Source organism: Aedes aegypti, chromosome 2 (assembly GCF_002204515.2).
Source record: "Aedes aegypti strain LVP_AGWG chromosome 2, AaegL5.0 Primary Assembly, whole genome shotgun sequence".
NCBI classification, from domain to species: Eukaryota; Metazoa; Arthropoda; class Insecta; order Diptera; family Culicidae; genus Aedes; species Aedes aegypti.
Window position 1 is genome coordinate 25,584,876 of NC_035108.1, and position 27,471 is coordinate 25,612,346.

General features: G+C 37.9%; 1 protein-coding gene across 2 annotated transcripts in view; it reads left to right on the top strand.

Annotated features, from left to right (window-relative positions):
- Positions 1-20,863, top strand: part of LOC5568469 (proteoglycan 4) — an 85,172-nt gene extending 64,309 nt beyond the window's left edge. For both annotated transcript variants that reach the window (XM_021840305.1, XM_021840306.1), the window contains 3 exons: positions 26-193; positions 270-691; positions 19,651-20,863. In XM_021840305.1, the coding sequence (XP_021695997.1) occupies positions 26-193; positions 270-691; positions 19,651-20,644 (1,584 nt within the window). In that variant the 3' untranslated portion in view covers positions 20,645-20,863. The remainder of the gene's footprint in view (positions 1-25; positions 194-269; positions 692-19,650) is intronic.
- Positions 20,864-27,471: the final 6,608 nt, after the last annotated feature.

Sequence of the window (27,471 nt, forward strand, 5' to 3'; positions counted from 1 at the left end):
CTTCTGAAGCTCCATTTTGTTTCAGGTGCGTCCCAAGAGTCGCCAGGACGTTCTCCGCGGAAGAACCCGACGGCCAGTGACGACAAGCGCAGCCACCACTACCACCGCTTCTCCAGAGCCTCCGGTCACTAGAGGGTTTGCGAGAAACAAGGACCTGAGAAGGGTGTCTCCGACCAGTCGATCTAGACAAGAAGTATTCCACCTTCCGAGATTTAATTCGCCTCAACTAAACCTTTGTCATTCCTCTTATTTCCCGTATTCCCCTTTAGCTACGAGAACGCGAACGTGACCAACGCGAACAACCCACAGAAACGACGACAACCCAACCGCCGCGATTCCGCATCCGAGAGCGTACGCGCTTCAACCTACAGCCGCAGGAATCGCAATGGTCAACCAAACTGACGCAGAACTCATTCCAACCGGTGCAGGACATTGAGTCGCGCGGCAAGAACTACGAGGGGGAACGAACGGCCACCGAGCCGGAAATTGAAATTGTTACCGCTAGTGCACTGCAGCAGAATGAGGAAGACGTTCAGCTGATCAGTGTGTCGGCCAATATGGCAGGAGGACCTACGGCGCCAGCTGTACGAGAAAGGGACCAACGCAACGACAAGCATGGAAACGATGTTCTGTTGAAGGAGGTGGAACTCAGCCAGGAGCCGCCGCAAGCGGAAGAGAACGAGGAGAATAGGTTGTAGAGAAGTATTAATTGATCTAAACAAGCTTGTTTCATACATTTCAACAACAACAACCAGACGGACCCACATTTACAAAGGAGTATTTATTTGCGACTTTGACGTCCATAGAGTACGCGTTAGATGACGTTTAGCACAAATCGCGGAAGTTAAGAAAAGTGATAAATCCATGTCCCCGATTGGAGTCGAATCCACTAATTGCGATTCCAATCCAACTCATTTTCACAAGTATTATGCATACAAATTTATAGTTCATTCTTGAACAATTAAGGGAAAAAGTAACAAAAGTTTTAAGACAACGTTTTCCTTTCAAAATTCTTCTCTTCACTACACGTAGAACATTATTGCCATTTCCCAGATTTTGTAAACGTAATTCGGCTCATATCCGGGAAAGGTGAAATGAACGCCTTTAGTATGTCTCAAGGGTATCTGCAGTAAAAAAAATCTAGGTTGGAAAAATTTCTCAGCGAAAATTGAGATAAATTTAAACAATTTGCTAAAGTGTAAAATAATCTTTGAAAAAAAAACTCTTGAAGTCAATTGAAATTTCTCCACGGATTCCCCAGCGATACTTCACTATATTGCTTGAGGTGAATTCACGGATTATCCCAGCGATATCCTTCAGTGTTCTGGAAAATACTAGTATTCCTCCAACAGTAATAAAAATTTCTACAGGAATTGCTCCAAATTCTACAGGAACCGCTCTTTCGTACAAGGGTTCTTCTAGAAATTCTTTCAAACGAGTAACACAAGTATTTCTTCTACATTTTTTTTTCATTCTTGAAATTTGGTAAAGTCTCGAATGAACCTCTTGATATGTCGTTGCATTTTTTACCAATAAACGTTCCAATGATCACTCTATTTAAACTACTCCATCAACTTATTTGCCATTGTTTCCATATCGATTATGCTTTTAGGAATTTCGGAAGATTTTTTCCTTTTATTCGTCCAGCAATTTCTCTAGGATCAAAACCTCACCAAGGTTCTAGAAGTTTCTTCGGATTGTTTTACAGTAGTTCTCAGATTTTTACAATGATGTTTCTATCAATTTTTTTTTATCACTATTCACTATTGGAAATACCCAAGTAACCAAGTTAATAACCCTGGCAGACGGGAATATCAAAATCATATATCGATTCGAACAAATTTTGATCTCATTTCTTAATCTTATATTCATAACATATATGGTGATCAAAATTTAGTCAATCTCAACGCTATAGCTCGAAGTAAAGGTAGTGTGTTTTGACATGTTTGAAACTATTAAATGACTAGATCTTATTTTTCTATGGAGCACCGTGCAAAAACGATGCAAGCAATCGAATAATATGCATGCAGTTTAACCGTAAAGTTATTTAAAACAATTATTTTGCCTAAAAATTTTGCTACTTTGTGCTACTTATAGTGGTGCATCAGCACCCATAATGGAGTGTCCCATATGGAATCAATGGATTGTTTAAAGGATTTTTTTTTCTGAACAATCCAATTAATTCTGTTTCAGCATAGAGCAGCACTGCATTCTGATTTCTTATGTTTTTGGAGGATACCCTGCTCGAGGTGTGTGGTGATGATGATTACCCTTATGAGAATCCACTAAAGAAATCCATTTAACTTCAACTCGTATAATCTCCGAAAAAAATACTTGGAAAAATAGACAAAGTTACTATAGGAATTTCTCAGACAATACATAGCGGGAATTTTTGTCGAAAAATAAGGCTTAACTTTCAAGGAATTTCGGCATGGCCAAGTTTTCTTCAAATAAATGGTAGACATTGAACATGGCGTGGAAAAATGCAACAAAATCGACCTTAGTGACCTTAGCTCTCTTTGATTTTGATTCAATTTTTTAAGTAGTTTTGCATGAATGAATTTATTGCTTGAACAATATTTTTTCAAGAAAGATTATTATTTCCAAAATTATTTGATTAATATTCAACAAATTTGTAAAACAATTTTTCAAAAAGCTTTTCGATATGCATTATTAAATTTTAGTTTAATCAAATACCTCAAGGAATATTTAAGGGGGGCTTCAGAACTTTTGCAAATCTTTTCGAAATAAGTCAAATAATATTGTTGGACTTGTTCATACTTTCAAAGCGAATTCATCCTTGTGGACATCCACTCCTATGTCAACTTTTTATTATCAAATTGGTTTCGGAAAATGTTCCCGGATTTACCTTAAAAATGTTACTTTATCTTTCAAAAATTCAGTTTTCGCTCGAAATTCCTCCAAAAAATCATTAATTCTGTTAAAACTAATTCATAGGTATTTCGCTGAAAGTTCTATTAGAAATTCTTCTTTGAATTGCTTTAAATAGTTTTTCCAAAAATGTTATTACAAATTCTTCCGCAAATTTCATCAAAAGTCCTTAAGAAATATTTCTAAAATATTTCACAAATTGCGTCAAAAAGTTTTCTATGTTTTCTTTTTTAGAAATTTTGGTTCAAATTCCCGGATCATTCAAGAATTGTAAAAAAAATGTTTTCAAAATGACTCTTACCCTCGAATCTTTAGAGGAAATTTGTTGAAAACCCCCAGGAAAATTTTGCTCTCGAAATAAGCATAACGGTAGAGGAGTCTGTAGCAAAATAACTGGGAAGGAGAAAATTTATTAAGATATTCATAAATAATTTTTTATTGATTTTCCGTAAAACACTTCGTTAGAAATTGGTTCTTGGTTTGAATTTTTGTGCGATACGAAACCGTAATTTCTAGAGGCTTTCTGGCAGAATTCTGGAAACCAGAAATCAAGGAAGGATAGCTTTAAAGGATAAAGAAGATTCTGATGGACCTTGAGAAATTTGTTTTATATGTTAATTCATTAGAGAATATTTTACTATCCTGTAATTTACCTGTAGAGAAGATATTATAAATTATCTTTCATTGTACCATTGCCCACCTATTGTTCGACTTGCTTCAACATTTTAATGTTTCTTCTTCCTTCGCAAATCGCTTTGAGGAACCTCGTACAAATCTTTCCATGCTCCAAAAAGCAACGTTTTTTCAAAGTAATGCAGAAGTTTCCAGTAAGATTTAACCCTCTCTTTCCCATGGTAGGTATCAGGTATCAGAAGGCCGGCTCCAAAGGCACGTTCCCCACCAGTTGGGAGATTTGTGCCATCGCCATATTTGAGCCTATTTCATCATCTACCCGATGGGAGAGGAAAGGGAAGGGAAAGATGGGAGGAAATAGGAGTGGGGTCCCTTGAAGAGGGAAGATCGCATAAGCGAAATGAGAGCATGTAGCTCCATACCACAATGGGTTCGAACAGCGCCCTAAAAAGGGCACTGCAAAACGCATGAGCGTAAAGAGAGCCTATAGCTCATTACCACAGCGGGTTAAGAATAACAGGATGTCCTGAAGATTCAGGCTTCTGTATTCAGTTTCACTTAATAAGTGTTTACCAAGTAATTGGAATCGCATTTGCGCAAAAACTGGACAGTTACATATCAGGTGATACGAAGTTCCATAATCGGAGTCACAACTATCACACACAAATGAGTCAGCACGCTGAATATTTGCCATGTGATAGTTGAGTCGGCAGTGGCCTGTCAACGCTCTGACCAAGAGACTGCAATTCTGCTTTGACAGATTTGTTAAATACTTCGCCACCTTTGGAGATGGCTCAGTAATATACAATTTTGTTTGACGACACGACTCCAAACTATTCCAATATTGCTTGTGCTGAGTTGCCGCCCAAGAGTTTATCTGAAGCTTCACCCAGCACTTCGAAATTGGAATAGCCGGCTCAGGGCCAATGAAGTCATGCGATGCTCCATCGCGAGCTAGCTCATCAGCCAATTCATTTCCAGCGATGGAAGAATGGCCAGGTACCCATACAAGGTTTACAGAGTTGACTGAATTCAGTTCCTCAATTTGAGTTCGACATGCGATAACAAGCTTCGACCTTGAGTTGGCCGAAGCGAGAGCTTTTATAGCAGCCTGACTATCTGAACAGAAGTATATGACTTTACCCATTACGCGCTGTTGAAGTGCTGATTGCACTCCACACATAAGAGCAAATATTTCCGCCTGAAAAACGGTGCAGTTTCTACCAAGTGAGTAAAACTGATTCAGCCTTAGCTCACGAGAATATACTCCTGCACCAGCTCTACCTTCAAGAAGGGAGCCATCAGTGTAACATACTATATCGTTTGATATACTTCTTTCCAAATAGCCAGACGTCCACTCTTCCCGTGAAGGGAATTGTGTGGTAAATGTCCTGTAAGGAAAGTTACAAGCAATTGTGAGATCACTTGGAGCAAGGACAATTTTGTCCCAATTCACCAAAAGTGGAAACAACGAAGTGTGTGTAGATCTACGATTCACTGGATTTTTCTCCAGTAGATCCAGTACCCATAAACGGTAAGAGCAAGAAAGTGCTTCTTGTTTAACATATATGTGTAGTGGCGCAACGTCGAAAAGGGCCTCGAGCGCTGCTGTGGGAGTTGTAGAGAACGCACCAGACATCGCCATCAAGCACATCCTTTGGAGATGGCCCAATTTTGATTGGATTGTTCTCACTTCGCCCTTTTGCCACCACACAAGACATCCATATGCCAATATTGGTCGAACAACTGTTGTGTAAATCCATTTGATATATTTGGGTTTGAGGCCCCAAGTTTTACCAAAGGTTCGCCGGCATTGACCGAAGGCCATGCAAGCTTTTTTGACTCTGAAATCAATGTGAGCTGTCCATAAAAGTTTGGAATCTAGAATGACTCCGACATACTTTACTTGATCAGTCACATTAATCTCAGTGCCAAAAAGACGTAAAGGTCGAATTCCATCGCGGTTTCGTCTTTCCGTAAAAAGAACAATAGATGTTTTATTCGGGTTAACCGAAAGGCCATATTGGCGACACCAACTCTCGACTACCTGAAGAGCACTTTGCATCAGGTCGAATAGGGTGCTTATGCACATACCAACTATCAGAGCTAGATAGTCGTCGGCAAATCCATAAGTTGGAAAACCGCAATTATTGAGTTGCCTCAATAGCGTATCTGCTACGAGATTCCACAAAAGTGGTGACAAGACTCCCCCTTGGGGGCATCCGCAAACACTCAATTTTCGAATCGCTGCTTGACGCAATGTCGAGAAGAGATGTCGGTTCTTGAGCATTTGATGAATCCAATTGGTAATCATTGTAGGTAGCCCATGGTTTCGTGCGGCTTCCAATATGGCATCGAAAGACACGTTATCAAAGGCACCCTCAATATCCAAGAAAACACCCAAGCACGATTGCTTCTGAGCGAATGCTTTCTCGATATCGTATACAACTTTGTGTAAAAGAGTCACAGTGGACTTTCCAGATTGGTAAGCATGTTGATTCACATGAAGAGGCATGTTTGCCAAATGAACATCACGGATGTGATGATCGATAATGCGTTCCAGACATTTCAGAAGAAAAGAGGTCAGGCTGATTGGTCTAAAACTCTTCGCTTCCTCATACGACGCACGTCCTCCTTTTGGGATAAACTTTACAGTAATATCACGCCAGGATTTGGGAATGTACCCGGTAGCAAAACTGCTTACAAGTAGCTTTTTCAAAACATGTTTGATAGACTCAAATCCCTTTTGGAGCAGAACAGGATAAATCCCATCCGCTCCTGGAGATTTGAAAGGAGCAAAACTATTTAGTGCCCATTGAATCGATTCAGTAGTTACGATACTGCGAGCCGAGGCCAGAGACTCGTAACTACATGAAAAGACATTTGGTTCATCCGTAGATGCTATGTCCACACATCCGGGGAAGTGTGTATTGAATAAACATTCTAAAACTTTTTCATCGGAAGAAGTAAAGTCACCATTAGGTAAGCGAATTTCGTTCACTTGGAAATCCTTAGATTTTGCAAGGATTTTGTTCAACCGACTGACTTCACTCAAACTGGAAACATTTGTACAAAGGTTTTTCCAGCCGGATCGTTCAGCAGAACGAAGAGCCTTCTTGTAAGCCTTGCGAGCTGACTTGAACGACTCTGATCCAGCTGAACGGCGTCTGTTCCAACTCTTTCTACATTGTTTCCTGAGTCTAGTCAGATCGGAATTCCACCATGGGGTCCCTCTTGTAGTCTTTACAGACCGCAGAGGACATGCTTCTTCAAAAGCTTCCATAATGTAGGATGTTGTAGTATCAACGGCATCATCCAGATCACTTGGATTTTCAATGGACGGAGAATATCCATGAAATTTGGTCGCAACCAATTCATTATAGAGTTCCCAGTTTGTTGACCGGGGATTCCTGAAACGCAAAGTCTGCGCAGTTACATTTGAATGTTCAAAGAAGATGTAGCGATGATCAGATAATGATTCCTCATCTGATACATGCCAATTCGTCAACTCGTGACTGATTCTATTCGAGCAGAGCGTTATGTCTAACACTTCTTCTCTATTAGAAACCATGAAGGTTGGGCGATTGCCTATGTTAAGTAATCCAAGGTCTGTACTACTTAAGTATTCCATCAGACTGGAGCCTCTCAAATTGATATCCGAGCTGCCCCAGATGATGTGATGAGCATTGGCATCACTGCCCACAATCAGCGGAAGGCCTTTTGTTACGCAGTGTACGACAACTCGTTTGAAGTCATCCGTTGGGGATGGTTCATCATGTGGTAAATATACCGAACAATAGACGTATTTCCTGTTGAGGTCACCAACAGAAACATCGATTGTGACAGCACATACATCTCTGGTAGTTAACTCAGAAATGAGTGTAGCAACGTTTGTTTTATTAACGAGCACGCATGTGTGGGGCATGGAGCGCGAGTTTGCCATTCCAAGTTTGATGAAAGTAACAAAAACTGGGTCCACAAGGTTACCTAGATAGAAGTTCCCTCTACGAAAGTAGGGTTCTTGAACTAGCGCCACTTGGGCTGCAAAGTCTGCAAAGATTGATCGTTGCTGTTCTTTTATGCTGAAGATTGATCTGAGCTAACCTAACCGTAGCCACTACCCAAACTAGGCAGGATTAAGCTTTTTGCAATCTCAGCACGAAAAAGACCAGCAACGAAAAAACCAGATCGGTATCTATTTAAGTCGCCAAAGGCGAAAGAGCACAGAATACACTGTGTAAAACGCATAATGCGAATCCATATAGGTGATAATTTAAATTAAATGTCAACATATTCATAATCCCACCCTTATTAAGCCTCAAGATAGAGACTGAAGAAGGGCAGCCGATTATCTCGGAGAAACACAAGGTCACCTGCACCATTGCTCCGGGTAGCACAGGAAGGACTCAATACTGTGGAGGGCGCCCTGGTACCCCACAGGCTCCGTTTGCGGTTAGGTTTTATTTAGACCCCCCTAACCATTCATTCATAGGCACGGTACGCATCACACCATAAATTAGGGGTCACCTGTGAGGTGGACTTTTACCACCGGAACAGGCAGTCCGTAGTGTTAATTCTTAGCCAGTTGAAACAACCGCTACCGACACTACGCGGCTATCTAGGCTGCTCGGGAAAAGGAGGTTAATATTGATGATTAACTCCTGACGTGCCCAAGAAGCCGTCAAAATAACTGGGAAGGAGAAAATTTATTAAGATATTCATAAATAATTTTTTATTGATTTTCCGTAAAACACTTCGTTAGAAATTGGTTCTTGGTTTGAATTTTTGTGCGATACGAAACCGTAATTTCTAGAGGCTTTCTGGCAGAATTCTGGAAACCAGAAATCAAGGAAGGATAGCTTTTAAGGATAAAGAAGATTCTGATGGACCTTGAGAAATTTGTTTTATATGTTAATTCATTAGAGAATATTTTACTATCCTGTAATTTACCTGTAGAGAAGATATTATAAATTATCTTTCATTGTACCATTGCCCACCTATTGTTCGACTTGCTTCAACATTTTAATGTTTCTTCTTCCTTCGCAAATCGCTTTGAGGAACCTCGTACAAATCTTTCCATGCTCCAAAAAGCAACGTTTTTTCAAAGTAATGCAGAAGTTTCCAGTAAGATTTAACCCTCTCTTTCCCATGGTAGCACAGGTGCCACCGATTTTCAACGAACGGTAGCCAAACCGAATTGGTACGAGTAGCTCAATAATGATTGGAATAAATTTATTCGCTCATTTGTCTTATCAAACAACGAAATAAGTGACCTAAGGGTCGAACTATTGGAAAACAATCAACTAACTATTGAAAAACAATCAAATATGTGTATTATGATTTTGAATAATATAGCTTATTTGTAAAAACTTTTGTTCAAGCGCTATTTTTTGAAACGCTATTTTGATAGTTAAATTGTCAAACAAAGCTGTGGGAAAGAAAGGGTTAAATTAGAATCTTACATTTTCGTGCTAAACTTCTACAGTACTACAAAATAGTCGATAATAAAACCTTCAAAAAAGTTTGTTTGGAATTTCTGGAGGTAGGAAAAAATGGGTTCTTCATCAATATGTTCACCATGAATCATCAGAGTTCATACTAAATATTATATAAGATTCTAGTTACAAATACTTTCAGTAAAAATTTCATACGTTTTAACATGGATCATTTTCTATTATAAAAGACGTCGAAAAAGAACACGATTTTATGTAGTAAATCCTACAAGAACCACTTAAGCTTTTCTGTGTTAACATGTTTCAGAAATTCTTAAATTTTACGACAGGAATTCAGTGATATTTTCCGAATTATGTTTAAGCTGCAATTATTCAATAACTTATCAACAAGTACTTGTTTTTAATTATGGATCGTGGTTTACGGCTAACCGCCGTGGAAGTTTAACAACTACCGAAAAGCTAAACATTACATATAATTTACAATTGGATTAGATGGACAAACTGATGTGAAGATTTGCGAAAAAGTTGCACGTCTTCTCAGTGAGAATCGAACTCACGACTCCCTGATCTCTAGTTAGGGCGCGTTACCACGCAGAAGTTAACCTGAATTCAATTTCAGCTCAATAATCACGTGGTCCTCTTTCGGAAGAATTAGATGCCCATCCAAACACAACGCTTTCTATTTATATTCAATGCAAGGGAGTTGTGAGTTCGATTCTCACTGAGAAGACGTGTAACTTTTTCGCAAATCTTCACATCAATTTGTCCATCTAATCCAATTGCAAATTATATGTAATGTTTGGCTTTTCGGTAGTTGTTATCAGCAAGGTTATTTCAAACCTTTCGTTACTTTAGAAATCTGATATGGAGTGATTCATAGAGGAATTTATAAAGCAATCCCTAAAAAATATTAAGTTTTACCAGAAGTAGTTTTAGACCCAAAAAATGGAGAGTGTTTAAATTTTTATATGTCTTTTTTTATGGAAGATTCCTGAGATTTATATTCGCAAAAAAATGAGTTATTTCTAGAACCTAAAAGAATACTTGATGGAACTTCTGGAGATTTTTTTTTTTTTGAAGATTAAGAATGAATTGCAAGTGTTTAGTGAATCTGGTGAAAAAAATGTTCAATTAAAATCCCAAAAGAATCGTTAGTGCGGTTTTATGAAAAAAGCTCTGGAAAATGCTAAGATGAATCTTTGGTAATTTTTCAGAAGAATCTACAAGAAACAATAATATAATTCTCTAATAAATCTCTGTACTCGGGAATTTTTGATTGTTTTCAAGGAAGAGATGTTGCACCTTGATTTTAGATAAATCAAAAAAAATAATTATCTGTGAAAAAATACAGATTTATTGCGGAGAGCTTCTCTGAGCAATCATGAATAAAATTTCCCAATTGATTTTTTTTTTAAATTGCTCAGGAAATTTTTGTGGAATATTGCTAGGAATCCTTAAAGTAACACCTGGAAGAGTCAATTAATATTTTTGTAGGATGTCTGGATAATTTTGCTACGATTTCTTCAAACAATTCTATAGAGAAACCTTAGAAAGAAATTCAAAAGCAAAGTTGGTGAACTCTCTGAAGAGTTCGTGGAATGAATCCTTGCTTGTTGATTGTGAAGTCATTTTTGGTGATAATCCTATATATTTTTGTTCTATATTTTGGAGAAATCCTTAGAAATCCTAAACAACCCATTTATGAACACAGGAGGATACTTTAAACTAACAATTGGAATTTATATGTAATGTGTCCCTAGAGGACCTTCGAGGAGAAAGTATGAAAAGAATTTGTAATGCGGAATTCTTCAAACGATTTTTTAAGCAGTTCGATAGAGATTCTTCGAGAAATTTCTGATGAGATCAAAAAGTCTGAGAATGATTCTCTTGGGGAATCCCAGGACGAACTCAATGAAAACTAGTAAGAGTTCTTAAAAAAAAAGCACTGAAAAGTGCGAAACTCTTCAAAGCACATGATTTAATTCCTGAAATAATCAAAGGAGAAACACAAAACACAATCCTTGTGAGCTTTTTGCTAGAATTCTCTAAAGATTTTCGACTGGTTACAACAAGAATGAATCTTTTTTGTAGCGATAGTTGAAATTTACAAATATCACTGATATGCCACGAAATGAGACAAAATTATAAATGAATGAAATGGATACAAATCTGTAAAAACTACCAAATTTGTGAAAATCGTGATTATTGCGACCGACATTACTTCTGTAAAACAAGTATTTGCTAGGCCAATTGATTAATTTAATGTTGCCAACAAGTGACGCTAGTGAGCATGAAACATTTGTTTTGCAGATCTCAGGAGCTTGATCACTTAGAAAGATGGCATCTCCGGCAAAGTTGTTCAGTAGCTCAAATTCTTTCTTTGTATACCTAATCCTTGAAGTTCGAGATTAGCTAAAATAATGATCACACTTAAAAACGATATCGCTGTTCGGTAAATTATTTTACGGTTTTTGTTCAGTAAATCACAAAAACTACTGAGATTCCAGTATTTCTTGATAAAAATACTGATTTTTCAGTAATATATTTTTTTATTTACTGAACACGGTAAACGTTTGTGCTGATAACACCGTGAAATTACAAACTACCGAGAAAATGTGAAAAGTCAGTAAATGTTAGTACTGACTTACCAGTACCGCATATTTTTTACCGAGTTTTCGTTAAAACGCAACGAAAACAAGTACCTAACCAAATTTGCAATCTGTCAAGAGAAAATTTTATTTTAGTATGAAGTTCCTGCAACAGAATAGCTCTCGATGAGAATTTTCACAGAAAGGACGGACGGAAATTCCATTTTATTAGTGTTTCTGCCCTATCAAACGATCGCCCCATCGCTGCTCACATCGAACTGGCAGGAAAGACAGCACATCTGTTATTGTATAGATTTATCATCTTCCTTGAGATCACACCAGCAGGTTAGTCCAGCATTATAAGCCTTCAATTCCATATATGGTATACTTCCGAAAGGCCGTTCCGATTCCGGTGGAAAGATTACATTCGCAATGAATTTGCGATCTTTTCTTGTATGCCTGCGCATCCTAAACTTTTAGCGGCGATCCAGCTCGTCGGAGGCTAGTTTGGTCTGCATTATTGAGCGAACTTCCGACAAGCCAAACGTCGTGAAAAATGAGTTTGTAGGCATCAGATTCCAATCACGAGCAGTCGATAGAGGCGAAATATGATAATTGTGGAAATATTGTGTAAATTAATGAAATTATGGTCAAATTTGGGACAATCGGAATGGGATTGGGGCTGTTGAAAGAACTGAGAGAATCAGCAATCAAAAGTAAACAAAAATGACTTTACCGAAAAAGACAGTAACGTTTTTGGAAGATTGTTACTGACTTTATCGGTAATGTTTTGACAGCTCAATATTTCATAGTTTGCGGAGTTTTCGGTACTCACAAAGTATTACCGACTTATCTCTGCTGTTCAAAAACCCAGTAAAATTTTACCGACTTCGGTAATAAAATCTTAGTGTGTAGCGCTCTACCTCCAGAGCAACATTACTGAAGACCCCATGTTTCGAAATTATCTGGATTTTGAGATATATCGATTAAAAACTACGGTCATTTTTATGCGACATCTATGTACATTTGTTGATTTTACCACATTATAAAGAGCCATACTGTAAATAAACATTGTTGAGTATTGTTCTTAAGAAGATTCTTGAGGAATACTTTTTGGTTTGGTGTCGATAAATATCATAGTTACAAAATCATATCATATAAATCACAACTGTTGTACAAAGTACAACAGCGCGACATGGAGTGCATTGCATTCTATAAGTGGCTTTCAATGCAGAAAGATTTTTTCGTATAAATATTCTATATATTCACTATAACACGATTTTTAAAAACTGGAGTGGAGAGTTGTTGACCACCTGTTACATACCCAGACAACCAGATTGTACGTATAACGAAATCACCTTTCGTGTTTTGCTATGTTTATATGTACAAAGATTCCGTATAAGATGTCAAAATGTTTTGAACTTACAAAAATGGAAGCGATATAAGGTAGGTATACCAGTTGTGGACATAATGGTTCTCTAGATCACCATACGTGATAATATGATCGTTTTCAAATTATTAATCATTTTGTTAATTTTATATCAAATACATAAAATTCAAACATTCAAATGTATTCAAAATAAGAAAGTTTTCGAGAATTTACTTATGGCCAAATAGGGAACCGTTGTAGCTATAACTGGTACATTTTCCCTATGTGCATACTTTATATGATACAAACTGGCATGTAATGCGAGTGTATATATTTTATAGTGTAAGTAGCCCGTCATTCGTTTTGGCAGTCCCGTTTGTATTGTAGCTCACAATTTCAAAGTATTTAAACTCAGATTTCATAGTTAATATTGACACAGTATCATAATATGCTCCTACATGCAGAAAATATGCTGAAATTCTTTCAGATTTGTCACTGTAACACAAACTGATTTTCATCAATTCGAAACCGTGTGATGAATCAGACGGGGTTGGTGGTCTAATGCCTTCCGCTTCTGCTCCATAAGCAGAAGGTCATGAGTTCAATCCCAGGCCCGTCCCTTTCTACGTACTTTGTAGTTGTATCTTTCACTTGCTCCTATCTTCCACTCTTAATATATCACAGTTGACCTATCACAGTTCATAGCATTTGCTAGGACCAGAGACGGACAGAAATACCGCTTCCATTCTTCCATCATTATAGCACGCCTTTCCCTACACCTGATACATAGGCAGTCTGCTAAGCAAATAACCAAGACTCTGTGCCATAAAACTTCCACCCCTGCACCTTCCCGAATGAACTGGTGTAGATGAAGGGGTATATCCGATCTACTGTGGGAGCCAGTTCAATGCATCATCAATTCCTTCCCCTTCACCTCATTGGTCAGCATTCGGACGAGCCAGGCGCCATTGTTGCCTAAAAATAGAAGATCACAAGCCCCAAGCAGTCATCTGGTTGATTCCTTGTGTAAGTTGAGCTGATCTGGCGATACTGGAGAGTAGCTACCACAGGCGGCCAATCAAGCTCAAGTTCAAGCTCAATTGGAAACCGTGTGATGAATTAGCAAAATCATCAATGACTGCCTACTTCGCCGTAACGTTCAAGAATCCGTCATCGTAATCAGTTGTTCTGTTCAAAACTGAAAATTTGTCGATGAAAATGTAATAACGGGATTTTTTAGCCCTGAGCTAGTTCATCACGATCACGAGGTTTCGGTTGGAGTATTCAATTCACCAACCAAAACCTGTGAACCAAGACGCGAAAAAATGGCATTTTCGTGTAAATTATCTTGATTTTGAATGAAAAAACCTGCTTTCCAAAATTCTGAAATCAATGACGAATTTTTGTTTGGGTAGTACTTTTGACTTATTTTCGACTCACAATTGTTGACACATGATATACCAGATATTGGAAAAGCTTTCAAAGAAACAGAGGAAATATTCATAGAACAAGTGAGAAGCATACTTTTTTCCATTTGGGGAGTGTAATGACAATAATGAAAAAAATATTTCATTTTCAATCCACTCTCAAGTAGTTCTTGACAAGATCTCTCAGGTTCTTGCTCTAAAAAAATAAAATAAATTAGAAATGCCGATATTTTACTCTTTCTTTAAAACGCCATATTTCAGACATTAACATAAGAATTCCATAATCTCTTTACTATTGGTTACTTGGGAAATGAAAACCGAAGTTAGTACTATCATTTAATTTATGCTAGAATTTATATGTTTCGACAGGTACTCGTTGTTTGTCAAAAGATGCAAACACTTGCTGGAACTAAATGGCATAGTACTTATTTTGGTTTTCATTTAGGCTGATACAAATATTAAATTTATTTTATGTCCAAGTCCACTTGGATGGTACGAGGGGGGGAGGGATAAAAATAAATAAGGAACAAAAAAAAACAAAAATGAAAACAAGTATTTTTTTTTCAAATATTTATTTTTAACGATAATTGTTAAACTTTTTTCAAACGTCCTCTGGATCATTATTTTACTTGTTTTTTACATTAAAAATTGAAAAAAAACCTATCTGATGTCAAAAAAATGATGAATCTTTTTCCCCCCTCCAAAATTTTCGGATTTTTGAAGGGGGGGGGGTGACATAAAAGAAAATTAATATTTGTATCAGCCTTACTTATCTGAGCTTGAGCTTGAGCTTGATTGGCCGCCCGTGGTTGCTACTCCAGTATCGCCAGGTCAGCTGCACTTATACAAGGAACCAACCAGATGCCTGCTTGGGATTAACAGGCACCATCAGTGTATAAGTGCTGGTGATCTTCTATTTTTAGGCAACAATGGTGCCTGCAACGTCAGAATGCAGACCAATGAGGGGAAGGAATTGATGATGCATTCAACTGGCTCCCACGGTCGACCGTATATACCACTGCGTCAACGCCAGTTCATGCGGGAAGGGAGAAAGGATGGGGTAAATTTTATGGCAGAGAGGCTTGCTGGTTTGGTTAGCAGACTGCCTATGTATCAGGCGTAAAGGAAGGCATGCTATAATGATGAACGAATGGAAGCGTAGGGAAACGGTTTATTTCTGTCCGTCTCGGGTTCTAGCAAATGCTATGAACTGTGATAGATAACATTAACTGTGATATATTAAGAATGGTAGATAGAAGCAAGTGAAAGATACAACTGTAAAGTACGAAGAAAGGGACGGGCCTGGGATTGACTGACCCTATTTGAAGGTATATTGCCTCATACGGGACACAGCTGGTTGTGACTGAGTGTCACAAAAATAGGAGCTCTGGAGGCCTGAAAAGTGAGTCCAGAGGAATCAAAAGAGACCAAGCAGCTCAAACAGGAACCACAGAGTGAAAAAAAAAAATAAACCTAACACGATCCAGGAATTTTCATGAAGATTCCTTAAAAAATTCGACCAGAAATTTTTCAAAAGATATTTCTAAAGGTTTAACTACTCATATTATACTCATACTACAGTTTGTGTTTTTCAAGAGCTTATCCAGGAATTTCATCATAGATCAATTCAGGTGTTAGCCCCAATTCACCTTCAAATGTTACTCCGAGGGTTTCTTCAGGAGAAAGATAATAACAAATATTTTGCACCTATATACAGGATACTTGCATAAATTTCACGCAAAATATAGGCAATATTCCTACAAAATGTTGAGTAAGATTGTCACAGAATCTTTCGTTAGCTATGAAAATCACTCAATCCAGCGCATTATCTTAAAAAAGGTTTTCACACAAACCCATTATAAGAAAAACCTGGACCGGATTTCCAAATCATACCAAATGAGATGCTGACAAAATTTTATAAAAATTTCTAATAATATTATGAGAATGATTTATATAAAATCCTATACAGCATTCTCACAAAGTTCAGGGCAGAATAAATAATCTGGGCTGGATTCTGATGTACACCCTTATTTTTGTTTATGACGGCTCCAACTTTTAATCCTATTCGTTGGAATGCATGGCCCATTTGATTTAGTTGGCGTATACGAGAATAGAGGACGATTTTGTATTGAAAGAGCTTTCAAATGTAAACAAGAATAGGAGTGATAATCGTGAGCATAAGCCCTATCCCAATTTTAGTACCAAACGCTTAAGTTTAGGCTAGAAACACATGTTTACTCAATTTTCAAAGTTTTTCGTTTGTTTAAGTCCAAAAAAGTGCCTCCAGGGTGTTCTTCAAGATTCAACAAATTTCTAAAGATACTGCCAGGAATGACTTTTAGAAAATTTCCTAGGAACTCTCTTTTGAACTTCCCCAGAGATTTTTATAGGGATGTCTCAAGAACACAGCGTATGACATTTTTCAAAAATCATTGAAGAATTGAAAAGAAATCATAAAATAGTCTCCGATGAATCCTGTGTAGAAATTCCTGATGAACTTTTGGACGCTGGATAATATCCTGAAGGTATTCTCTGCAAAAGAAACATTGGACAGAATCATAGACATAATTTGTGTAGAAATAAATTAGTTGAAAATTGGTATGTATTTGTTAATTATGTGCTAGTGCTACTTGTGAAGAACTCATGAAGCTTACACTTGAGAAAGTGAATCTTGGATAAAATGCTGTTAATATTTCTGGAGGAACTTCATGCCTGGCCCAATTTATTGATTGAGTAATCTATGGAAAAACCCTGAAAAATTTCCTGAACTAACCCTATGGAGAAAATTCTGGGAGAAACCGTTGATAAATGCTCAAGGGAATCCAAGCGAAAATGGCTGGAGGAATAATCGGAAAATCAGTGTAGGAACTGGGGGCCCAGATAGCCGTAACGGTAAACGCGCAGCTATTCAGCATGACCATGCTGAGGGTCGTGGGTTCGAATCCCACTGGTCGAGGATCTTTTCGTAAAGGAAATTTTCTCGATTCCCAGGGCATAGAGTATCTTCGTACCTGCCACACGATATACACATGCAAAAATAGTCAATCGGCAAAGAAAGCTCTCAGTTAATAACTGTGGAAGTGCTCATAAGGGCCTATTCACAAATTTCATAACGCTGGAGGGGGTGGGTGGGTGTCTAAACGATGTTACGACCCATACAAAAACTGAATAATATTCATACAAAAAGCGTTACAAGAGGGTGGGTGGGTGTTCAAAATGGCCAATTTTAGCGTTATGAAATAAATGAATGAGCCCTAAGAACACTAATCTGAGAAGCAGGCTTTGTCCCAGTTGGGACGTAACGCCAGAAAGAAGAAGAAGAAGAGTGTAGGACCTCTTTTAGGAATCATGCAGTGTTTCCTGATAAGCCCCCTAAGTGAAGAAGAAATTAGCAGAAAAGTCTCCGAAAGAAAACCTGAGATATTCAACAACATGGTAATGTCTAACCTGTGAAAAATACTGTAATACTAGTAAAAATTACTGTTTATATTAATATAATACCTGTGTAAAACTTTGATGGTGGTAGCGTTGAAGTGCTCAATGATTATTTGGAGCATGTTCAGGAGAAATTCCTCCAAGCATCACTTAATGTTTTTAGAGGGATCCCTGGAGGAGTGCCTAAAAGTATTTCAGAAGAAACTCCGAAGTGAGCACTGAAAGGTTTTCCTTAAAGGATTTGAAAGTAAATTCCTGAAGTTTATGCCTCATAAGTCTCTGGGGAATTTAGCACCAAGATTCATTGCAAGCGGAAGGAAAAAAGTAAATTCAGATACCATTTTAGATTATAGTGTCCATCCCGGGACAAAAAATCCCGGGAATCGACCAACTTCGGGATATTCCGTTTCCCGCGATATTTTTTCTGACAATCTGAAATGTACGTAGAATTTGATGAAAACCACTAAATTTCAATGAAAAACAATGACATTCGTTCTCATTATAAAGCCTTATTTGATAAAATAGAAAAGTATCATGAAAAAGAGTATAAAAGAGTAATTATTTTAATGAAAAGATCAATGTACCAAGTAAAGAACACACATTTTTATTTGTCTAGTTGCAAAGTTTTAATGCTTTTCTCTTCAACATTAGCCGTTTTTATAAGCCTAGGCGAAGAAAACATATTTGAAAGTACATCAATAATTTTCAGTAATCAACTTTTAGCATGATGTTCTATAATACCTTTAATGATCTTGAATCGTTTATTTTGTATTAAAGTTTTGATGACATTTTAAATAATTTTTTATCATACTTCAATTCATAAGTGTTATAGAGAATTTAAAAAAAACTGTAGCAAACTCGTAATTATTCAAGCTAATTATTGATTTCTGTTGAGTTACTTCATCAGAATAAGAAAATCATATATGAAATAAGATTTGTTATAATTAACATAATATCTATGATTTTTTGGATGTTAATTATATCTTGGAAAGTTTTATTTCATTTTATTTCGTTGAAAAAAAATGTGTTGTTGAATTTGTACTTATATTGCAACCAAAATACTAAAATTTGAGAAATCCCGGGATTTCGGGACTTCCCGGGACAAGCTTAGATTTTTTTCCCGAATCCCGGGACGAGCAAAATGGCCGGGAAATGGACACACTAGATGAAAAGGCTTTAGAGAGCTTCAATTTAAAAAAATAAAAAATAGGTACTAAGTCTTTAAAAAGCGACCTACTAACAGGTGCTTTGTAATCATTTGATCCATGTCCTTTTCCTAAATTCCAGAATTGGCTCCAAGACATCTCGGAAGTACTATTAATTGGTCATATATCGTACCCTTAATGCTACAACTAGATAACTCGAACATTTGATTTTTAGAGTTCAATTTTTCGAAACATAAATCCTAATTAAATCTGTCAGATATTCATAGACCATAAGCGTGTGATTCAAAGTAAACAAGTCAAAGATTATCATATTATCTGTGATTATCCATCACCTTGTGAAACGATCAAACTTTCAATGTTGAATAGTTCGAAGTTTGGATTTTCGAGTTATCTTGTCGTAGCATCAAGGGGAGGATATTATAAAACAAGACATACATACTGTTTTCTGGGTGGATGTTGAAAAAACTAAAATTTAGAAAATACAGATGATTAATATACTTTCAAAATTATGCGGTTTTGAAATATAATTGATGTGTGTAGGCTTAAAAACCCAAGACCTGACTGCAGAAGACATCCGACTATGCACAGCCGTCTTCCATGCACATGCACAATTCCCAAGCTCCAATCATTTTCCAAGAACCACTAATGCAATCTCTTCCATTCCATATCGTCAACGGCCAATTTTAGCAACTCCCCCTCATTTGCCGAACTGCTCAACGACGTGATGAAGGAGTACATGGACAGTAATCTGCAGCAGGGCGAAACGGACAAGAAGCCCGTTGAAAACGAAGTACTGCTTGAAGAGACGAAACCCGTTACCAGCAAGTCGCAGCGTGGTTCCAGCGAACGAAACCCCTACAATGCTCGGGCCAACTTCCGCAAGCGAGGCCGTTCCCACGTGGTTGAAGCATTCGAAGCTGCCGAGTCGCAGCACATCAACAGCCACGTGTACAACACGGCCGGATTCGAATCGCTCAAGACCATCGACAAGGCTGCCCTGCAAGGCAAGAACGTCAACGAAGCTAAAGGCAGCAGAGTGGTAGAGGAAGTCACAACGACGACTACAACCACGACGACGGAAGCACCAGTGACTGATCTTCCGGAAACGACAACGTTTGGTGCTCAAGACACTACTCCACTCTACGAAACCACATCGATTCTGCCCACGGAAAGGGAAGTTACCACTGCCGTTCCAACGCTGGAAGCACAATCCGAAAACGACGAACATCAGTTTTCGACGGAGCAGTTCTACGACGACGAACAAGACCAAGTTGATGATGAACCAGAAGATCATCAGCAGGGAATTTTCGACGACGTGAAGAAACAGCTTTCGGATTTGTTCGCCATGGCTGAAAATGATCCCGAAACGGAAGAAATTGAAGACGATGAAGAACAGTACAGGCCTCTAGCCATGGGCAGCTACCACGATGTAGAGCAAGGAAGTACAGAAAATCCCATCACGAGCACAGCGATATCTTCGGATGCGGCTGCGAGCGAAAACCGGCAAGAACCGGTGACGGAAGTGGCCGCCAAAAGCGCCAACGACGATGCCATGGGCCCGATGGCCATCCCAACGTCCACCTCCAACGGAATCACGCATGAAACCGAAATCTGCTACCGGGGGCGATGCATCAAAACCGACGAGAAGAAACCCAAAAAGAGCAAGCTCAAACCGAACTGAGCTCGGGGGGTAAAAGTTTAGTCTTTAGTATGAATAGGTCTTTCCTGAGACTCTAACTCACACTTTCACTATCACTATCCTGAAACCGAATCCGAACCCATCTCTCTATCTTTGTAGTAGTAGTTAGTGTTCTTTTTTGTAAAGAGAAACGTTACGACTTATTTATTTGTAATATAATAAGGGTAGAAATTAACGAGACAATAAACAGTGAAAACTTAACGATTAAGGAAGAGATTATTCCGAAACTTCCTAACAAAATATCATCTATTCTTGAATTAATCTAACATTTTATTTCACAGGGTCTTATCTCTGGGTCAAAATATTCTATCGGTGGTAATTTGAGGAATTCAATTTTGATGATTTTTAATGTAAATGTCATATGTGGGCGTTTAATTGCATAGATTGAGTATATCTTTGATGAATACCGTAAAGTGCCGTAATTCAACGCAGTTAATAGCATAGCATGGCATAGCATTGACTGACTGTACATGTCAGTGGTTGCTACTCCGTGATTGATCGGAACTGGTAAGAATTGCACTACGATCCAAATGAATAAGGGATGGGAGTTTCCGCTTACTCTCGAAGTGCAATTTTAGCAGATCTAATATTATTGATCAATAACGACGCCGGCCAAGTCCTTACAGTCAGTTGGGACGGGGAAGGAATGTTAGGGTGTAATGATTGTTGCTTCTAGAGACCGAGAATACCTCTGCATCTCCACAACCACCACGGGAAGAGTGTTTATTAGTGAGGGAGGAATAGATCTGGGAGTCACCTCTGGTCGGTGATGCGATCCATGGACAAGGGGGAACTATACGACTTATATTTAAAGCTAGTTTTGTATTTTTGTCCCAAGAAGTTTTTGGTAGAAGATTTTAAAAAATACGTCAACATCTATAATGTCGAACAATTCAAAAGATGTTTTTACTAAAGACGAAACCTAAAAATTACACGTATATATTTTAAATTATATGAAACAGAAATAATGCCGACACTTGTGTGACGAACTATACATAGTTTGTTTGAAAATTACATGAGTATTACTGTGCATTTTGTCTCGATATGGTAGAAGTTTTAAAAAATACGTCAACATTCATAATGTCGAACAATTCAAAAGATAATTTTTAATAATGTCAAAAAGAGAAAAATATATGTATATTGAAATTGTATAAGAAAAAAGCATAATGCCGACACTTATAGTGACGAACCATACAAAGTTTGTTTTAATATTACATAAAAGTTACGCTTTCAAGAAAAAATGTGTTATCACAAGCATGAAACGAACTCACCAGTTGGTAATCCATCTTCGACTGAACACAAAACTTTGTCCCGAAAACAAACTGTCTTGCTTGTGCCTTCCCAAAATACCTACTCAGCAAGACGCTCCAAAACAGAAAAAAAAATTCTTCGGCGACGAAACCACGCGCGAAACCGTGAGCAAAACCTATCTGACGACGCAAAATCGAACCGTCCTGCTTGGGCTTCACGAAGAACTACCTAGCAAGACGCTCCAAAACAGAAAAAAAATCTCCGGCAACGAAAACACGCGCGAAACCGTGAGCAAAATCTATCGGAAGACGCAAAACCTAACTGTCCTGCTTGGGCTTCACGAAGCACTACCCAGCAAGACGCTCCGAAACAGGAAAAAAAATCTCCGGCGACGAAAACACGCGCCAAACCGTGGGCAAAATCTATCGGACGACGCAAAACCGAACTGTCCTGCTCGGGCTTCACGAAGCACTACCCAGCAAGACGCTTCAAAACAGAAAAAAAAATCTCCGGCGACGAAACCACACGCGAAACCGTGAGCAAAAACTATCTGACGACGCAAAATCAAACCGTCCTGCTTGGGCTTCACGAAGCACTCAGTGCCGTAATTCAACGCAGTTAAGGAATAAAACGATTCAAATGGTTAATTGAAAATGAGCATTGCATCAACAAAAAAGCTTCATGAGTGGATCTCTAGCGAATCTGTTGTAGATTATGGGAAAAATATAAACTAGAATGTATTCATAATTTACAAAAGTGATTTTATTGAAAAAGTTCACTTGTCAAAATTGCCTGGTAGTTTCAAGAATTTGAATGAAATTTCAAGACTTTATGCAGTTTTCGAAGGGCGTTCATTCCATCTCACTGGTGAAATCGCCTCGACTACCACTATATTTGTATTCTACGCTGTTCATACAATACAAGGAACTTTATTCGCATTATTCACGTAATTTATAGAAGACCCTTATTTGTTGTTTTCCCAATAAGACTATAAGGATTGTATAATATAAATGTGTTTTTATCGGAGATTAAATCTGAAGATGTTTTGTGAAGTTTTGTTCTTTACATTTATTCGATTTGCTTGCGTTTTGCTCGAGAGTGCTCTGTAATGGCACCATCAATTGAATTCGTTTCGCGTGACTTGTTTTTTTTTTATCTCCGTGCGTGCTAATTCAAAAATTGAATATGATTCGATTCGGGATGGATTGAAAACTACAGTGCGTGAATTTTGATAGGAAGGGCTAAGTTACGGCTCACGCTATTGTTCATTATTAGAGGAGAGACAGATTGCAGCGGATTTTCGAAAAAGGAATTTAGTGAGTTTGTTCTGATCAGCAGCGCATAATCACAATGCGTAAATACTAACCATTTGTCGGCCAGAACGTCTACCGAGAGGTCGTAGAGTTCTCTGCATCTCTCTTAAGTAGGTGTTCAAAAAATCATCCTTTCCCATTCCCCAGCTTTCGCAAGGACGTGGCCATTACAGCTCTCGATTATTGGGGGATGCGTCAATCTTGTCTAAGAGTTAGAGGTTAGTCTCAAATCTCTGACTTTGGTAACGGACGGAAAGGAGGCAACCCTCATACAATGGTCTACGACTGTACCACCTACGAATTTGTGCGAAATGCTTAATGCTAATTCGTGTTTATTTACGTACGGCTCTGCATAAAAATCTTCCTCTCTCTTTATTTCCTCCGTGAAACTTGTAAACAACAAAGCCAGTAAAAGTCAAAATCCCATGCAAATTCAAAACAGAACAGAATGGGGCTCCACAGTAAAAAGTGTAATATGAGAATAAGTATAATCGAACCTTGGAAGCTCATCAATCAGTAAAAGGTAGGGACGTACTATCACATCTTTTGTGGTTGTCAAATATTGTCAATATTGTATGATTTTATCAAAAATTCCACAAGGCTTCGCTGACGACATAGTTTATTGGTTCGTGGTAAATATAACTACGTTATCACCAACAAAAAACAACAAGCTTTAAACGTCGAAACTATAGGGAGCCGGATCCTATTAATGGCACTTTTGATTCACTTCGGCAGTGGGATTTTTAAGAATAATAGGGCGATATTCAGAACTGAAAAGATGGCTCTTTTCCATTGGTAGTAAAAACGAAATCCTGAAGCAAAGAAAGCACCATGGAAGATGAACTAAATACAAAAAGTTATCTATTCATATTACGCTTGATTTCCAATGACTACATTTTCGATCCAGAGTTTCCTAATTGTAATTGTAATTGCTCAATCCACACCCTGGCAGACAATTATCCGCCAATCTAGACACGGGCTGGGTGAGGACCTACCAAGCCTCCCCCGTTAACATGTCCTATACCGTTTAGCACACCGGAATCTTCCACAAGCAGGGCGCCGGAATTAAAGCGGTTCCACAAGTTTCAGATACATTAAATAGATATAGTCCCTCTGGCACTAAACCGAATGGCGCCCTCCGCTTCACCACTAGTACTGACTCCCTGCACGAAAATAGCGCGTTGTATAGCAAATCAGATGATTTATACAGTACACCACCTCCGCCTCCGACACTATGCCAAACCTACAGAATAGGCAGCGCCAGTAAAAAAGCGGAAGGCGCGCCACTCGATTTAGTGTCAGAGGGACTATATATACAACGAAGAAGAAATGAAAAGATAGTAGAGTTGGTTCGGTTGTTAGATTGCTGAAACGAAAAAAAAAAACAGAAACAAAAATGTTAGCATGAAAACGGGGTTTTATAATTGATAAATGTATCGATAGTTTCTCATCTGTTACGTTTCCTTATCGTAGCGCATTTGATTGTTTCCATCTCCAGGATGTTCGTCTCCGCTCGAGCATTGAGGACCATGATGAAATGAGAATATAAAAATGTGAGCATTAGTGTTGATCTACTAATAAATTTATATAAGGCCGCACGGGACGTCATTATAAACACTCTATCCATTTGAACAAGCAGATCTCAAGAACTACTCCATATATCGATGTGAAAAATTAATCATTATATTCTATATATGTAGTATACTGCCCATAACTGCATATTTGTAACATTAGACAAAAGTAGGCATTGAGTAAATGGAATACCAAGTGTGCATTTTATGGTAGTATGGGAGAAAACTAAAATTTCTAAAAATTACCAGGATCTCAAAATTGCTAGACATTTCCTTCCGATAACAACGTTCATCGGTTACATCCAATTAGACCACTTTATTTTGATAAAACAACGTGTAGTCATTATTGCATACCTATCGATTGGATACTAACTGACTAATCTATTGCTGTTGTACAAATTGATCAATTTCGTCTCTCTTCATGTTCCGTAAATGTGTTATTGTGCGGTTTCTCTTTCAACAACTGAACTAATGAGAAGTACATCATCTAAAGTGCTAGACACTTTACTTTATGAATTTCATTTGCACCAATTTATTCAATTTGAAGCTTCAGAAGGTGCTTGGAAGGTAAAAAATCTCTTTGAAGCAGACCTGAGAGGACAGTACCCTAAAATCAATCAGTATCAATTCTATAGTCTTAGTTCAAGTCGTAGTTTGTGGGGCCCCTAAGATCTATGTGATGAATTTTACTAAGGTGGCGCAGATGATTGATGCGTGCCACTAGTCCTCTCTTTTATTCTCCCGCTGCTCTTATGCAGCGCAAATAGTGACGTCACTATTTGCGCTGCATAAGAACAGCGGGAAAATGAAAGAGAGAACTAGTGGCACGCATCAATCATCTGCGCCACCTTAGTAAAATCCATCACATTGCCCTAAGATGTGAGGCACGGGTGCAATGGAAGCATATCTGTCCAATTGACATTGCAACAATTTTGATATTGCATATCATGTTGATGTTGTTCATGTTACATTTTATGGTTGGGATAATATATTAAGGGCCCTATTTTATAAATCGAGTCGATCAAAAACGTCTCGACTGGAGTCACTGTCGACCAAAAATTTCGCTCGACTTGGCTCTGTCACTCGAGTTTATTGAGTTTATTCACTCTATGTGATTGGATTACTATGGGAGTCGAAGGGTGACATCTGAAATATGCATGCTTACTTTGATCGACAATGACTTCAGACGAGTCACGTGAATTTGCTCGAATTACAAAATAGACCCCTAAAATAGGGTTATCTGTCCCTCTTTCATCTCGCTCAATGAGCCTATGCATGCCATAAAACGTTTGACTTTTACTGTGCGCCCTGTTTTCAAGTTACCCGTGAGAGAGAACGAGACTACAAAATAAAAAGTTACACCATCCATATTTGTTCAAATGAACTCCCAGAAGCTAACAGTGAAAATTTGAGTGGAATTCGTCAACTCTAAGGGGGCGGGGACTAAGGAATCTATGACAAAAGGTCGAAAGGACAAAAGGTCGAGAACAAAAAAGAAGGGACAAAAGGTCGAAAACCTTACAATGGATAGCCGATCACATTAATTGGTATAATTTTAACTTGAAACAACACATCCCGTACGATTCTGAACACTGCTGGGTGTTCTGAGCATTTTTCCTTCCGTCCTTGTTCAGCCATCTCCAGCTTACAATCAAAGTGATGTTTCCTGTAAATCAAATCCCAAAATTCATTTACATCCAATTTTTGTTATGAATATTTTACTTACCCTTCTTTCACCTTGACATTATAATTCCAATTCATGTTGCTTATAATTAAAAGCGACTTAAGGGGGCAGGATCCGTCATTGATTTCAGAATTTTCAAGAGCAGTTTTTTCGTTCAAAATCAAGAAAATTTACAGGAAAATGTATTCACTGTATTCTATTCTCCAACCGAAACACAGTGAACACATTTTTATTTAATAATGTTTAGTTTTGAACAGAAAAACTGCTTTTGAAGTTTCGATGATGACGATGATTACGATGACGGAGCGTTGATCGTTAACGATCAAGTGAACACATTTTCCTGTAAATTTTCTTGATTTTGAACGAAAAAACTGCTCTTGAAAATTCTGAAATCAATGACGGATCCTGCCCCCTTAAATGCACCAAACTGAAATTATGAAACTCGCCATCACGAAAATACGAATAAAATAAGGAAATAATAAGAACGAATTTTCACATCGGCAAATCACATAACATTCATCGGATTGCACACATGACTTTTGTTCATATAGAATTCACAGTATTGGTAATTGAATGGTATTAAACATCATAATGAAATGAATATCATTGGATGCACATAAAATGAATCGGATTTCAATTATCGCAAGGCTATGTGAGGTTTTTAATAGTTTCTATGATATTTGTTGGTTCAGTGCAGTAATTTAATCTAACTGTGTATATCAGGGTGTCCATTCAAAATCATTTTTCCAATTCCCGGATTTCTCCCGGGTGCCTAAAACTTTCAAACCGGGTTACATCATGATCCTTCGGCATGACATTTTCCAGAACTTTGTTAGTAAAGTATATACCAGCACTTACGTATTTTATTTAACATAAAAGTTGTTGAACAGCTACCGTAAAACTAAATATTACATATAATTCGCAATTGATGTGAAATTTGCAAAAAAAAAAAGTTACACGTCTTCTGTGTGAGAATCGAACTAGATATGG